We start from the raw sequence: 14617 nt of genomic DNA on the forward strand, positions 1-14617 counted from the left end.
ACCACTTCTTCCTTTACTTCCTAGGGAGATAGAAAATAACTAAACTCAAAATTGCAGTGCTTCAAGATTTGTATATGAAACAAAACTAAACAAATATGAATGACAGTTGTGCAATTTATTTACCTCTGCGTTAATAAATCTTATTTCTGCTAGTATTCTGAGCAAATCTGCTTCAAAAGAGAAGGATTTAGCAGGCAGCAATGATTCTCCTGATGAGCTGTCACCTTGACCATCAATCATCATAGTTGGATTAGTGTTGTTCTTCTGTGCTAAAAAGAAAAAAACCCATTATTATTTCCATGCAAATAATCATCTTCATTTTTAAATTTACAAATCCCTACATATTCTTAAATTTACAAGGAATAGTTAACAAGAAGAGATTTATAACTATTTCATGCAATTAACTTTTTCATTAGTACCATTTATTGCACTCAAAATGTGTTCTCCAGCGCTGCTGAGGCATCTGTTACCTGCGATTTTGCTGCATTTGTGCATAACCTTTAATATTTGCAGCAAATAACTTGCTCCAGTTACAACAAATGCATAATGAAATTTCAGTGTGAATAGACCCCATGGCCTCTAGTTCAATTTTATTGCATTAATGGAAGTGTAGCATAGAACTGAATTATGCAGAGACTAAAGTCTTTGTGCATTTGAATCATCGACTGGGTTGACTTGCTGTAATGCACACATTGGTAAAGAGAGAAACAGCATTGTTTTTCTTTGTTTTAGTAAAAACCAGAAAGGACTAAGATCATTTTAATATAAACACAAAGTTTTTAAGAACATACCAATTTCTATTCATGACATTTTTGGCACATGGCTGCCTTCAGTTTCTGCTAAGTGTACTTATTTTTCCCTTATTTTGTTTGGAAAGAAGATTAAAGATTAAACACAGCTAGTCTGAAGATACAAAGCTTGTGAAAGAAAATCAGCAGATTGATGTCCTATTTTAAATGGACCTTGGAAACAATATGGAATAGGTTCAATTAACTTTGGCTAGTGAAAAGAAAAACAATATCATCTATTCTTAAATGCCAGTTTTACAAACTCCCTGACAAAACCAACTTTAAAAGCCAGCAAGCAGAGAGTGATTTGAAAGTGCTTTTTCCCCCCAAGTTAAAAACTCTTAACGTGCGCTAGGTTTCCAGCTGACCCTCAAGGAACACAGTACAATGCTGGATATCTCAGAGGAGCCACTCACTAATAGGGGATTAAAGGGTAAAAAATGTTAACATGTGAGCCTCATGCAAAGTGACTAACAACCCATTTTTCTACAGCTCCATCAGGCGTGAATGATATGAACCTAGATGACAATTAGGAAATTTGCCTGTGTTCTTAAGACAGATGTATTTCTCAGAAGTCCTTCTCTACAGCACTGGTAAAACACTTCTGACGGCAGAGTATGGCTTCTACAAAAAACCATAATGACTAATTTCTAGATCTGGAAGTAGAAAGAATATTCCATGTATGCCAACATGCAGTGCCAGAAAAGAAACTCAGGGAACTTTGGGAATGGGAGGAAAGAAAACAATATTGTCTGACTCCTTTTAGTAACTTTAATAAATGATGAAAAAAAAACCCTTACAACATTGAAAATAATTTGTCACTTACCTTTTTTATGCTTTGTTGCCTCCCTAAACAAAATATCATCATACAAGAGACAAAATCTACATGCTGCACGACAGACATCCCACACTTCCTGTTTGCATGCAACTTTTGCCAAATCTGCCCAAAGTATAATTCTACCAAAGAAAAAGCATAAATAAAATTAGTTAATAAGCAGGATTAAGTTTCACAGATCAGGATTGACAACAAACAATTATGTCAATAATGATGGCCATCAGGAAAAAAAATTACATCTAATCAAAATTAATACATGGAAGACTTCTTGTCAGAGCAAAGGTAACACTTATACTTTATCAGTTAAAAATAATCTCCTCAGCATATCAAGAGACAAAATTCTTGTCCTGGATGGTAATTACATTGAAGTTTCAAAATATGTGTGACAACCCTCATTTTCTATCTCATAAATTAAACTTCAAGTTAAATTTCAAAACTAATGTTGAGAATTTAAAAAAAAAGTCTTGAAAACATGTTTGGATTTAGAATCTTTTAGAAAACAACTACCTTTAAATTTCAGCATAGGAATTTTTAGTGCAGCAAAAATGTAGACACATCCTTTTAAATAAAGAATGACAAAATTATATATAGTCAAAATCAAACTTGTCATTTTTCTACAGATTAATCTTTCTGACTTTCAGAATGACCTACTTCGCTTTTTTACCAAAAAGGTTGTAGCACATGATGTGCTACAAAAAACTCTCGCAAGTTTCAATTCTACATCAAGTACAAGCCTCAATCCGCACATCCCTCTGTATGTTGGGGCCATATCAATAGCACAGTGAGTTTCAGTGTGCATGTGAAAGAGCAGATTAGAAACAGGGAAAGAGTAAATTTCTGCATAGCATGGAAATGTGACAGAGCTTTTTGAACAAGAAATTATACACACGCTTCAATATGCTGCCAGTGGCTGAAATACTCAGCCTCTTACAAGGTACCATTCACTAAAATCCTCTGAGACAGAACCTTTCCTCTTGGAGACTTATACAAAAGATGAAAGAGACACTCCTGGTCTATAGCAATTACCTTTCTCTGCCATTTTCATTTCTTAAGTGTTTCAGATGTTCATCAACTTTCTCCACACTTTTAGTATGATGTTGGGCTTTTGCACAGAGGTAGCTTATTTGACTATTACTTTTACCTGAGGAAACTTGGTAAAGAAATAAAAATTAAAGGTAATTTTTATGTATTAAAAATTTAAAAACCCACATGAATGGCAAGCAATTAGATCCATAATTTCTTGCTGAAACACTCAAAATCCATCCCTTTTCTCATTTCTTCAAGCTTTCCTGAAACCAACCAACATGAAAAAAAACATACTCCACCAACACCTACTTTAGTTTTTTTCCTGTATCTTGAGATACAGTTGGTGTTGGAGTCTGAGACACAGAGTGTATGCCCTTGTTTCTGATACTTAGTTCTAAGGTCCAGAAGAACACTGAATTTCATACAACATGAAATTCATAAGCATGTTTTCATGGTGATACATGAAAACAACTGTTAAAGTTAGATAGAAAAGCTGAGAGTGTGAGCATGTAGAATAGAGAGTTTTCTTAAGTCACTGGGTGAAAAAGTTAGTTTAGAGTTTAAGTTAGTTTAGAAAGCAGAAGGCAAGATGGAGGATTTAGAATGTTGTTTCTTTTCCTTCTTTCTTCCTCATGTTCTTCTTCTAGAGGTTTTTGGGTAGTAGTAAGTGATTGGCTAGAAAATGCCGCTGTGCAGCACATAGGTGATGGGTCATTGGGTCATTAAGAAAAAAAAATACACGTGTCTATTGTTAGTTGGATAAAAATAAGTATAAAGATAAAAGAACTGCGTAGTTTGGGGCCATTTTGTGCTTTCAAAGTCAAAGTGAGCCACAAAGTGAGCCACAAGGCCATTCTGTACCATCAGAAGAAAATGAGCCAGATTGCAGTGAACCGAACTTGTGCAGAAAGTCTGGAGAGACCTGCCAAGTTTTGTGATAACATCCTAATAAGCACGAGAAACAAGATTCTAACAGGCTTTGAAGTTTTTGTCCTGACCCGGAGGACTGTGATAAACAGGATTTCCCGTGAAGGAATATCCCCAAGGAGCTCAGCTCAGAGGAGACTGAGAAATCCAGGAAAAGTACAGAATCAAGAAAGAGAAAAGAAAAGAAAAAGAATTTTTTAGAGAAAAGTTACAGTTGGTCCCATCCAAAACTGCTCCATGCTTGTTTAGTATCCAAATATCTCAAATACACCTCTTTTCTGACAGGACAGGTAGTACTCTAGTTAGGCTCATTCAAGAGCAAGTGAACCATGTAATATGTAAAGTACACACTCATGCTAAATTTTAAGAATGTTTATCTAACCAAATGCATTTTCAATCAACTTGGTTTTTTTTGAGAATACTGACTTTCATTTTACTTAGTCAACAAGGTATTAGGCAGAAATATTAATAAAGAAATAACCAGCACAGAAATGAAGGAAGGGAGGAAGAAGCTAGCTCCCTGAGGAAAAAAATTACTCCAGCAGCATAAACACATCAAAAAGAGATTGTTTTTTTATTTTTTATTTTTTTGGTAGTCAAATTACAGAGAAGACATGTTTTGCATTAGAATACAAGTAATTTGTCATGATTGGAAAGCCCAATGAGTTTATACATTCACTAGAATCTAAGCAAGGACTCCCTAACATTATGCAGACAGAAAAGGTTTTAACTTGATCCTCCAAAAATCTGCCAAACAATACCAGCAAATACCTATAAAGTACTTCAGACTTTAAAATATACATCTAAGCAGGATCACTTACAACAAAAAGAAGGCACAACATCTTACCATTCTTGCTAAATATATTTTGCAATGCATTGTCCAGGATATGATACCACTGTGAAAGTAAACACATAGAGCAACTGACAGAAATTGTCCAGTACAATCCACAATGACAGCTGGGTCATGTAAGGATGAAAAGAACTGTGGATTAAAGGAGGACATTGTTCTTTGGATCTGTGGGTATGGCTCTCACTATATAAGGCAAAGATGTACATCAAAATAAAATGAAAGTTTTTTATGCAACTGAAAAGAAAAAAACGACCCTATAAATCTAATGTTCTGTCCTATGTACATTTTTTGTAATAAATTTGCATATATATTTTTTTACTCCTTCAATGCACATATGTAAGCTTGTGGCAACTTGAGTCATAGAAAAAGCAAAAAACTCACTGCTTGGATGACAGTCTAAGAAACAACTGAAATATTTTTAGAACAAAATTTTATAAAAATAAAATTTTATAAAATATTGTGTCAAAAGAAGTCTTGTAATAGTTTCAATGTCGAAATAATCTCACTCATTTTAAAGATTCAGTCTGGAAGGCTAATGTGTGCTCAATTTATTCTGAGGAACTTCAAAAGTAATTGTACAGCTGTCAAGTTAAAATTTAAAAGCGAGGAGATGTCCATGATTTTAATTCACTTAATTTCACAAATACAATAAATTTTATCACTTTAAACAATGTATGAAAGTACTTTCCAGCAACATAGTTTTCACATTCTTAAAAGGACTGCACAGAGTGGAATAGTTGATCTGCAAATAAGACTCTGGGTTGTAAGGGATTAGTTGATCAAGTTTGAAATGGGGATATGCAAGGTGAACTTTGTGGCCTGGCTGAACAGACAGCATGAGAGAACTGCATGGTCTTCCACAGCACACACAGGCTGCTCTGGAAGCAATGGGATTCTTTCTGCAGCATTCCCTTCCTCCAGCATAATCTCTCCTCTCTGCAGGAGTACACCGGCTCCACTCAAAGTTAATAAAATTAGTCACACACACACACACACTTGTTTTATTGCCCAAAGAATACAAAACAGTTTAAGCAATCTGGGAAGTCTGTTCCCTGTCCACTTTTCCTCAACCAGAGGCTATATAATCACAAACTAAAGCTGCTTGGGGCATAAGGAATGTGTCCGTTTATGTTCTATGTTTTAGAAGCAAATCATGAATTCACACCTAAATCTCTGTGCAAAACTAGAGCTCTCAAAAGCAAGACCTTAGAAGAAAAAGACGATTACAATATAGAAAGAATACCCAATGTAATTAACGCAGGGTATTATTGGGTGAAATTTCTGAAAACACCACTTAAAAATGACCTTAGTTAAAAGCATTCAGGAGTTGTACACAGTGAATGTAGAACTACTTAGAGCACACCACAGCACAACAGTAAGATTCAGAGGAATTTGGAGGGGAAATCAATACCTTTCCCAGTATCACCATACAACTTTTAGATCCCTAATGAAAATGGTAGGAAGTCTGCCACAGAATTCAGCAGAACTATCACTTCATCTGTATTGCAATACTCCCTATATGTTGCCACTAGATGCTATGTCCAGCCTTTAAGAATGTGAAAAGCAAAGTGTAGCAACTTTTAGTCAAACACACATACTTTACCTTTAGCTTCATTTTCACTGTCAAGGACTATTTGAAACGTGTCAGGAGCTAATGCAAGACCTGCATTTACCAGAAGGGATCTCTTTTTCCTTGCATTATCCTTTTGGTTTCCCCTTTTAGCCTATATAAAGAAAAGAACTTGTAAGGTTCATTTTATATTTCAACTAGATCTTATTTACTAAACATAACAGAATACACATCATATAACTTGCTACTACCAAAAGAATACCCATAGGAATTGTATATCTTTAGGTATCTTACACATCATTCTACAATATTATTGTAATTGAAAGTGACCGTGGAACTTCTGTTGATTTTCACATGATTACACCACAGATAATTTAATATGAAGTACTGTTCCTGCTTCTCATGAATCTTTACAGTATATCCCTCAGTATATAGACTGACATTATGTTATACCTACTCAAACAAAGGACAGTATTTATTTACAACCAACAGAAACATATCCAGCGTACAGTAACTAGGAATTGTTATAAAATAGAAAAAAAGTCCTGGTCTGCTAAGAACTAGCCAAAATCAGAGGAGGTGTGGGTTTTTCCAAAGCAACATTTAAATAGAGTAAGCTTGCATGGAAAAGCATTTAAACCAGGAAAACAATCAATTGCAAGTATGATTTTTGTTCAGGTGCTAAGGCAGCACAACAGAATTAAATGCAGTAACTCTTGACAATGCCTATATTGTGACTGTAGAGTATATTATTTAGTGGCATTTTTAAGTGTCATGTAATATTGGTTTTTTCTCATAGCTAGTACATTTAGCAACTTGGACACTGTGTTTCTCATTAAACAAAACACAGATTCATGCAACGACATCCTAATTATTGACAACTACTATTTTTTTTTTTTCTGATATTTCTGCCAATTAACAACTCCCCACCTTCCTCCAAGAAATAAGCTTTGAAAGAATTGGGAAAAAAGTCCTCTATTACAATCTTCAGGCTGTGAAGCAGCACGACCACTTCAAGGCAACAAAGCAAAGACAGTTTTCTGAAAACAAGCTGATGTTTGCTCTACTAATATGCAATTCTACTAAAAAGTTGTCTCTCCTCTGCTGGAATTTAATAAGCAAGCCTATTCCAGGCACAGACCTTATTCTTCAGGCTTACCTGTTCAATCAGCACTAACGCCTGATCCTCTAGATGCTCAGGTGGCTCATACAGCACGACACTCAAACGAAGGCGGTTAAAACACAGCCTTAGATGTTCTTGATACTGTCCATTGTTGTTCAGGTGCATAGCTTTATGCACATGTTCCAGAGCAGCCTCTAGTCTATCCCCATCTTCTTCAATACGAGCTATTTCCATATGAACTTGGCAACGCAACAAAATCAACATGCTAAGGATTACAAATTGAAGTGTAAACTGTTAAAACAAGTCACACTAAATTTTTTAGACCTAAAACTCACCCAAAGGTGAAACTCAATAATTAAAAGAGACTCTAGTATTAAAACTGGTACTCCCTTCTAAACTGACTTTTTTCTTTGATTTTCAGTATCATGCCTTTTTAATTGAAATTAATAAGAAAATTCAACTGCATATTACTTCATTGACCCTGTAGGATAAAGTAACACATCTTGTGGACTAACTGATCTTTATACATCCGTAGAACTCTTTCAGCACCAGTTAGGTCTGCAAATCAAGTGAAAAGGTTTTCTAAAGTAGTTAACTGCCAGAGAAATGATAATGTGCTGAATAACGACTTTTGACAAAAGTTCACTCTCTGTTCCTAACATTAAAGTAGAAGCTAATACTCCTGAAAGTCTAGCCCTGGTTGTATTTGCTCAGCTCAGGCATACGCATTCACTCTAAGTACCGTGTCTACACAGGTGATGTTGACACCACTGTATGGAGCCAGTATGTTTTCACCAGAAGCTGCATGCTCTCCAGTCTCAGGTACACTCAGCTCCCTATCCATCATCTGCCCCAGAAAGCTGTTCAGGACAGCTCAGAGCTCTACATGCTACTACTGATTATTTTCAGGAAGAAAAACAAAAAATCATATAAATAAAAGCAAAGTTACGATAAAGAGAGAGAAGGAAGGTTTTCAAGCCTATCAAATACCATGCCATAGAACTAATGTATGCCCACATCAGAGCCAGCCTTACTGAACAAGTATCACCTTTTCCTGTGGATCAAAGTAGCCACAGTTAAAGCTGCAATCAAAACAAAAATTAAGACAGGCAAATTAATAGAGACAAATTACTTCATTCAATCTCCAGAGACAGTACCACATCAGAGTTGAGACTGAGCCTACTGGAGTGTTAAGAATATACGTGTGACAAACCCTCAAACTCTAACTGCTCCAAAATCTCCCTTCAAGCTTTTAGAGAAAAATTGTTTATTACTTAGTAGAAATTTCAAAGTTGCCTATGCTGATCTTGCATTCCCTATATGGAAAACATAAGAAATACTTGAATAACATTACAGTAATACAATATCATGCTTTCATGCATGTGTACATCCAGTCTCTATGCAACTAAAAAAAAATAAATTAAAAAACACTGAAATTAGATTCCTCACCTTCCTCTGCAATACTTGCAGCAGAAACCACCTAGTGTCCTGCTTAAATGGCAGCTTGTGTCAACTGCAACTCACTCTACTGCAAAAATTCTGATCTCTGTTCTTAACACTCAGACTATGCATAGGCCCAAACTCAACTACATACCAAACAATAATATTTACTTGTTGACTCAAATTGACAAAAATTGGTGAAAATACTTAGGTGCTTAAGGTTAAGTATGGCATAATAGCAAATTGAAAAATATATCTCAAAAAATCCAAAATTTTCTTAATACAGTAGGTTTTCCAATTAAAAAGAAGTATCACCAAAGATACAAAAATAGTATCTTGCAAGAACTGTCTTATTTGACATATACTATACAAGCCATGATGTTTTTTCAAAAGTATTTTTTTTTAATTTTATTTTTTTAACCAACAAAAGCAATGTTGGTTAAAACACAAGAATTTAGACCACAGTTCAGCATATATACTGCAGTTTTGGAATTTTCTCACATAATTTTGATTAACTAGAATATTTTTAAATTCCTACAATATTTCAATATTTGTTACAGCTCATTAAACAGTGTTAGATTGTGCCTGAAGGGAACCTATATTTAAATGATTAACAGAGAAATGTATGCAACGTGCAGACATGAATTTATTACAAGCTAGTGGAAAATTCTCTGACACTTAATATCACAGAACTTGAGCTTTTAAATGAGGTTGATGCTTTGAGACCTTTCAAAAAAGTACAGAGCATAGAAAATTACCTGTCAATCTTTTCAAGGACATCAGCAACTGAGATCAGTGGCTTTCGCACATGTTGACGCAAATTGTGTTGTAGTAATGGTAAGCACAGATTCCACTGGGTTGCACAAACAACCTGAATTGCACCAGGATCTCCCAAATGAACTGCCCGTTTTAACGTTAATTCAAGATTTTTTATCAATTTCAGCTGAGCCTATATACATGAAGAATTAATTAGCATTACCGCATTTAATAAATGGAATTTCTTACATGTTGCTTCAAATTTTAATCTTAGGGCTGTTTTCAGTAGAAAGCAGCCCCTCAGCCAGCAGACATTGGAATTTTTTTTCTTAATAATTCCTTTAATATTTTTTTTTTAAACAGGCATCAATAACTAAGGAGTATTTCTTTTAGGTGCTCCAGGCTGTTCTTACATATTTCTGGCAGAAGTCTGTCAGCTATTCCCCAGTCTTATGACAAAAAAAACTTGATAATTGTGGATACTTGTGAATTCAGAATGTTTAGCTGTTTTGGGTTTTTTTCACATTCAGCTACAGATGCAGTGCAGAAAAGGAAAAAAAAGAAGTATTATGAATGGAATTTGCCATACTGTCAATTAAACTTGGTTCTTATTAAATCTAAAAGCCAATGTTACCTACAGTAACAGACATGTCATTTATTATGCTATTCTTAGGGGTTATGAAAGTGAAAAAAACCCAAAAACCAGAAAAAAATCAAACAATATCCCTCTCCAACTGCATACACTGTAGACTTAAAGTTTGGAAATACCCAAATATCCTGTTTTACATTTTAGTAGTATTTCATATTATGAAGAATTCATTTACAAGAGGGTTTTTTTCAAAAGGTGAGTTTAATTTCTGGACTCAAAATGAGCCAAAAAAAATAAAAATGGTGACAAAAATGGTAACAAACCTAGGTAGGAGAAAGTCTTGGCACTACCAATTTCCATTAAACATATTCCTACTTCCTACTGTAGGAACTTCAGGTGACTCTAACAGCTGGTCTAAACTGGTCATTGTAAGCATCTCTCTAATCCCATTGATAATATGGATATTTAGGCTTCTAACTTTGATGATCTGAATTACAACTGAGCCAACAGACCACAGAAATTCAAGAAAATCCTCTCTAGTGTGATGATTTATCAGGAACAATCTGCATTTCTCTGACACAAGAATTTTTTATGAGATTGACCACAACATGGAATCACAGTTGAGACGGGCTTAATGAGCCCTAGTGGTCCTTTCCAACCCAAGATATTCCATGAAAAGAGTTCCCATAAAGGCAAAATATGAAAACATGAGAGTGTTGCCCTTCCATGCCTCAATGTTACTATCTTTGCTCTTGGAAAGTAAAATATTATGAATATTATTTATGGTCAGACAGAAGACTTAAGGGAGCAACACACAACTTTGGTTTATTTTTCTCCATTTCCTTCCTGTAAATCCAATTGAAAAGACTATGAAGGTTAAAATAAATCCTTATCAATATAATGTAATTAAGACACACAGTCAAATGCAACTTTCCACATTTAGCAAATTAAAACTTCTACCTTCCCCTCAAAGTTAAAGAACATACCTCAACAACTCCTTTTGTATAAGTCACAATTTCAGTACCATTTTTCTTCATTTCATATTCACATTCCAGACATTCTATCTCAATAAGTTTCCCTTGCTCCTATGAAGTATTAATACAGAAAATGCTTATTTCAATAGTTAAAAAGAAATAAAATAAAGATTAAACCTATGCAATTGAAGTAACACAGCACTGTACTTTCCTACTGAAAATCCCATTATACTAGCCAGTTAACTGAAATGATACAAAGGGAATAGAATTTGTTGTTTGAACTGCAGTCACTTTTTACTCACTGGAGGCTGCATAATAACTTTTAAGCTGCTCATTGCCAGAATTTGCAGCAAGAAAATCAGCGTACACCTGTTTCCTTCTGTACTGTAGAAGGAACTGATTTCAGTTCTAATAGAATCCTAGAATTACAGAATGGTTTGGGTTGGAAGGGGCCTTAAACCCCATCCAGTGCCAGCCATGGGTAGGGAGACCTTCCATTATCCCAATATGTGCCAAACCTGTCCAACCTGACCTTGTACGCTTCCAGAGATGGAGCAGCCACAGTATTTCCAGGCAACCTGTGCCAGGACCACACTACTCTCACAAGGAGGAATATTTTCCCAATATCTGATTTAAATCTGCCCTCTTCCATTTACTCATTAACATTAATAAAAAGATACATGTTGGAATAGTCAAGTCAATCTGGTCAAAACAGAAAGGATTCAGCTTGATGGGCAGTGAAACTTTTAAGTGTAAAATGAGGTTAGACTTTTAACAGCTTAAGAAAGAGCTGATTATTAAATCATATAAATTATATGTATGGATCATAGAAACACCTAAGATACGCTGCATTTGGGTTAAATTGGTGTAGTAAGGAAATTCAGACAGCGTCTCCATTCCTAATTCATTATGAGCTATTATCAAATCACTCAGCATGATCTTCGGTAATTTAACATCCTCATGACTAGAAAAGAGATTGTGGAAAAACTTATTGACAAATACACACAGAGATGGAATTCATGTAATGGTTGAGAAATTTGCCAGTACTTGGCAAAAGCCAAGGAACTGAAAATTTTACATAAATTTCTCTTACTCTGCTATAACAAGAAATCACTGTCCAGTGATGCTGGGCAATCTGAAGATGGTCACTTAAAAACACATTAACTCAAATGGAGAAGGTTGAAATAGAAGCAAAGTTTCTATATTGCTGCACAACAGATATTTCTGACTACTGTCTACATAAAGACTTAGATTAAATCCTTGTGAATCTTTGATCTAGGTGGAATGCTATGGATTTGTATATGATTTTAAACTTTTAGGAAATGTTCAGAATAATGGGCCTGAATCAAACATCCAGAATTAAAAAAAGTTCTGTGAGGATAAGTTAAGTGTTATGAGTAACTCTAAGTGGGATCATTATAATAGAAATTGGAATTTAACCTCCAATCAAACCCTTGCACGGGTAACATTTTAAAAACATAAGCAAAAATTTACAGTTAATATTTATTTGCCAAAACAAACTGCACTGCTAATCACCCTAGTCTACCCACACCCTACTTTCTGACTTTGCATCTACTTCTATAGTATAGGATCAAGTATCAAAATAATTATTGATTTCAATGAATATATAAACAATACACAGAATACTGTAGAACCATTACTACTATTTTTTAAATATAAACACAAAAGGGGTGTGGTAGTTGGAGGGTTGTGTGTAAAAAAAAAAATCTAAACACATAATTAAAACTTACAGTAATTGGAGCGCTCTTCAAATCAAGTATACAATGAGCTGTGAGCTCAGTGCAGTTTACTTTCAGAGAAAAATGAGCTAATTCCAGAATCAAAGGAATCCTTCAAAAATAGAAAAACGTCACTCAGAGAGTTTGATTTTGCTCTTCCATGGAATTAAAAAACCACCATGGAATTAAATAACCAAAGTTATTTGAAAGTAACTGTGCAATGTATCTGAAAACCTGAAAGTCATATGAATATTAGAGGAATTATTATTATTAAAATGTCAAATATTATTATAATTATTATTATAATTACACTTGTAACGACCACAGTTAGCAAGGAAAAAAGAAAGAGTTCAAAGTTGACTACATGAAAAATACAAAGGTTAATCTATTTATGGAAAATAATTTACATACTCCTATGTAGTCTGCACAAACAGAATGAAGAAGACAAAAAATACAGAATGAAATGCATGAAGCACAGACTCGGTGAAGTAAGAAAGTTCAGACTGCAGAAAAATTGCTGAAAATTTTGGAAATACAATTCAGTGAACTGGCACACAAAGCAGTTAAATCCATCATTCTGCTACCTAGGAACCAAGAACACAGACACAGAGATGGAAACTCTGTTCTAACTGTTTGCATGTCCGTAAATAACCAGATGAGCATAGTGTACTGTGTGGAATAGGAGAAGTGATGAGATATCTGAATATTGCTAGAGAGGGTTTAGCTTAACAAGTAAAAATGTAGTATTACTTCCATATGTAACAGCTGTGATATAACTACTGGAATTGTAGTCTTTCAATATAGTCATTTCAAACTTACGCTGAAGAGTTTGGAAAAGCCCTAGGAAAAGTTAAAAATTAGCTACAGTCTGAAAAGTACATGTCAATTTAAAGACCTTTGAAAAATCTTATTTTATCAATGAAAAATTATTATGGAAATATTTAATCATGTTATGCAAACAGCTGTATGGAAGAAGATATTTAATCTTGGGTTCTGTCATAAAGCCTAATAGGATTTTGTCCTTTTTTAAAATGACCTATGTGTTAACACAACACGAACAACTAAGAAAGAGTTCAATTTCTGCAAGGTCATCAGGAATTTTGACAGGCTTCAATGGAAGCAGGATCAGCTTCATCAACTGCCAGGGGGCTATGACAAATAAAACTCACTTCACATTGAGAACAAATGCTGGAGGTACATCATATTGTTTCAAAAGCACATACAGAGAATTCAGATTTGCTGTGGCATCACTTGGAAATTCATTTGTGTCCCATTGCCTGCAACATATAATGAATTGAGTCATAATTTTTTGTGAGAAGTGTTATAGCATTAAACATTTGAACTAACTCTCCTAACTTCAGAATGGATGGCCCTTATTCCAAGGTATCAGCAGGCTACTGATATTGAAATATCAAGTGGATATTGAAATATCAAGAAAAAAAAAATCAATAAAGCCTAACTTCAGCATCCGAATTGATATTTCAGACAGTAAATTTTATTCCAGAACAAAAAACCAGTGTGCAAGACTCCTTCCCCATAATGTCAGTATAAATGAATCTACTGTTACTAAGAAAAGATTTGATATTTTTAAAATGGGGAAATCTTGAGACACAAAAAAAAAATTACATGGGATTTTGCTATGAACTCTAATTTTCAAATTTTTCTTAAATCTTTAAAATTTAAAGAGTTTAAAAAGCATTATGCTCCATGATTTGTACATTGTATTTTAGGTGATTTCCCCACTTCATTTTTACTTTCTTGTATGTAGCTTGGGAATGGAACTGGAGTCCATTTGATATTAAAATTCTTTCAGACTCCCAAATTCTTTATCCTGACAACACGTGTACAACACACTAATCCCTACATTCTCAAAGAGCTAGCTCACTTTTTAGATGAGGCTGTTGTCTAGACAGACCTGACAGCTACTACTCAAACTGTCATTATAATTTTCCTTTTGAGGAATTAAACCACAGTAGATTTTTCTGTGAGCATATGGGATC

The 14617-nt window shown here is 34.5% G+C and overlaps 1 protein-coding gene across 1 annotated transcript in view; it reads right to left on the bottom strand.

Annotated features, from left to right (window-relative positions):
* CFAP46 (cilia and flagella associated protein 46) overlaps positions 1–14617 on the bottom strand; it is a 71980-nt gene that overhangs the window by 49107 nt on the left and 8256 nt on the right. Inside the window, exons 8-16 of the mRNA XM_088060029.1 lie at positions 13787–13894; positions 12630–12729; positions 10891–10989; positions 9318–9508; positions 7156–7384; positions 6030–6150; positions 2650–2773; positions 1615–1745; positions 124–269 (exon numbers count right to left, since the gene is read on the bottom strand). Coding sequence (XP_087916155.1) covers positions 124–269; positions 1615–1745; positions 2650–2773; positions 6030–6150; positions 7156–7384; positions 9318–9508; positions 10891–10989; positions 12630–12729; positions 13787–13894 — 1249 coding nt within the window. The remainder of the gene's footprint in view (positions 1–123; positions 270–1614; positions 1746–2649; positions 2774–6029; positions 6151–7155; positions 7385–9317; positions 9509–10890; positions 10990–12629; positions 12730–13786; positions 13895–14617) is intronic.

Source organism: Pseudopodoces humilis, chromosome 9 (assembly GCF_049639895.1).
Source record: "Pseudopodoces humilis isolate 2021_Gansu_Grassland_sample_001 chromosome 9, ASM4963989v1, whole genome shotgun sequence".
Taxonomy (NCBI): domain Eukaryota; kingdom Metazoa; phylum Chordata; class Aves; order Passeriformes; family Paridae; genus Pseudopodoces; species Pseudopodoces humilis.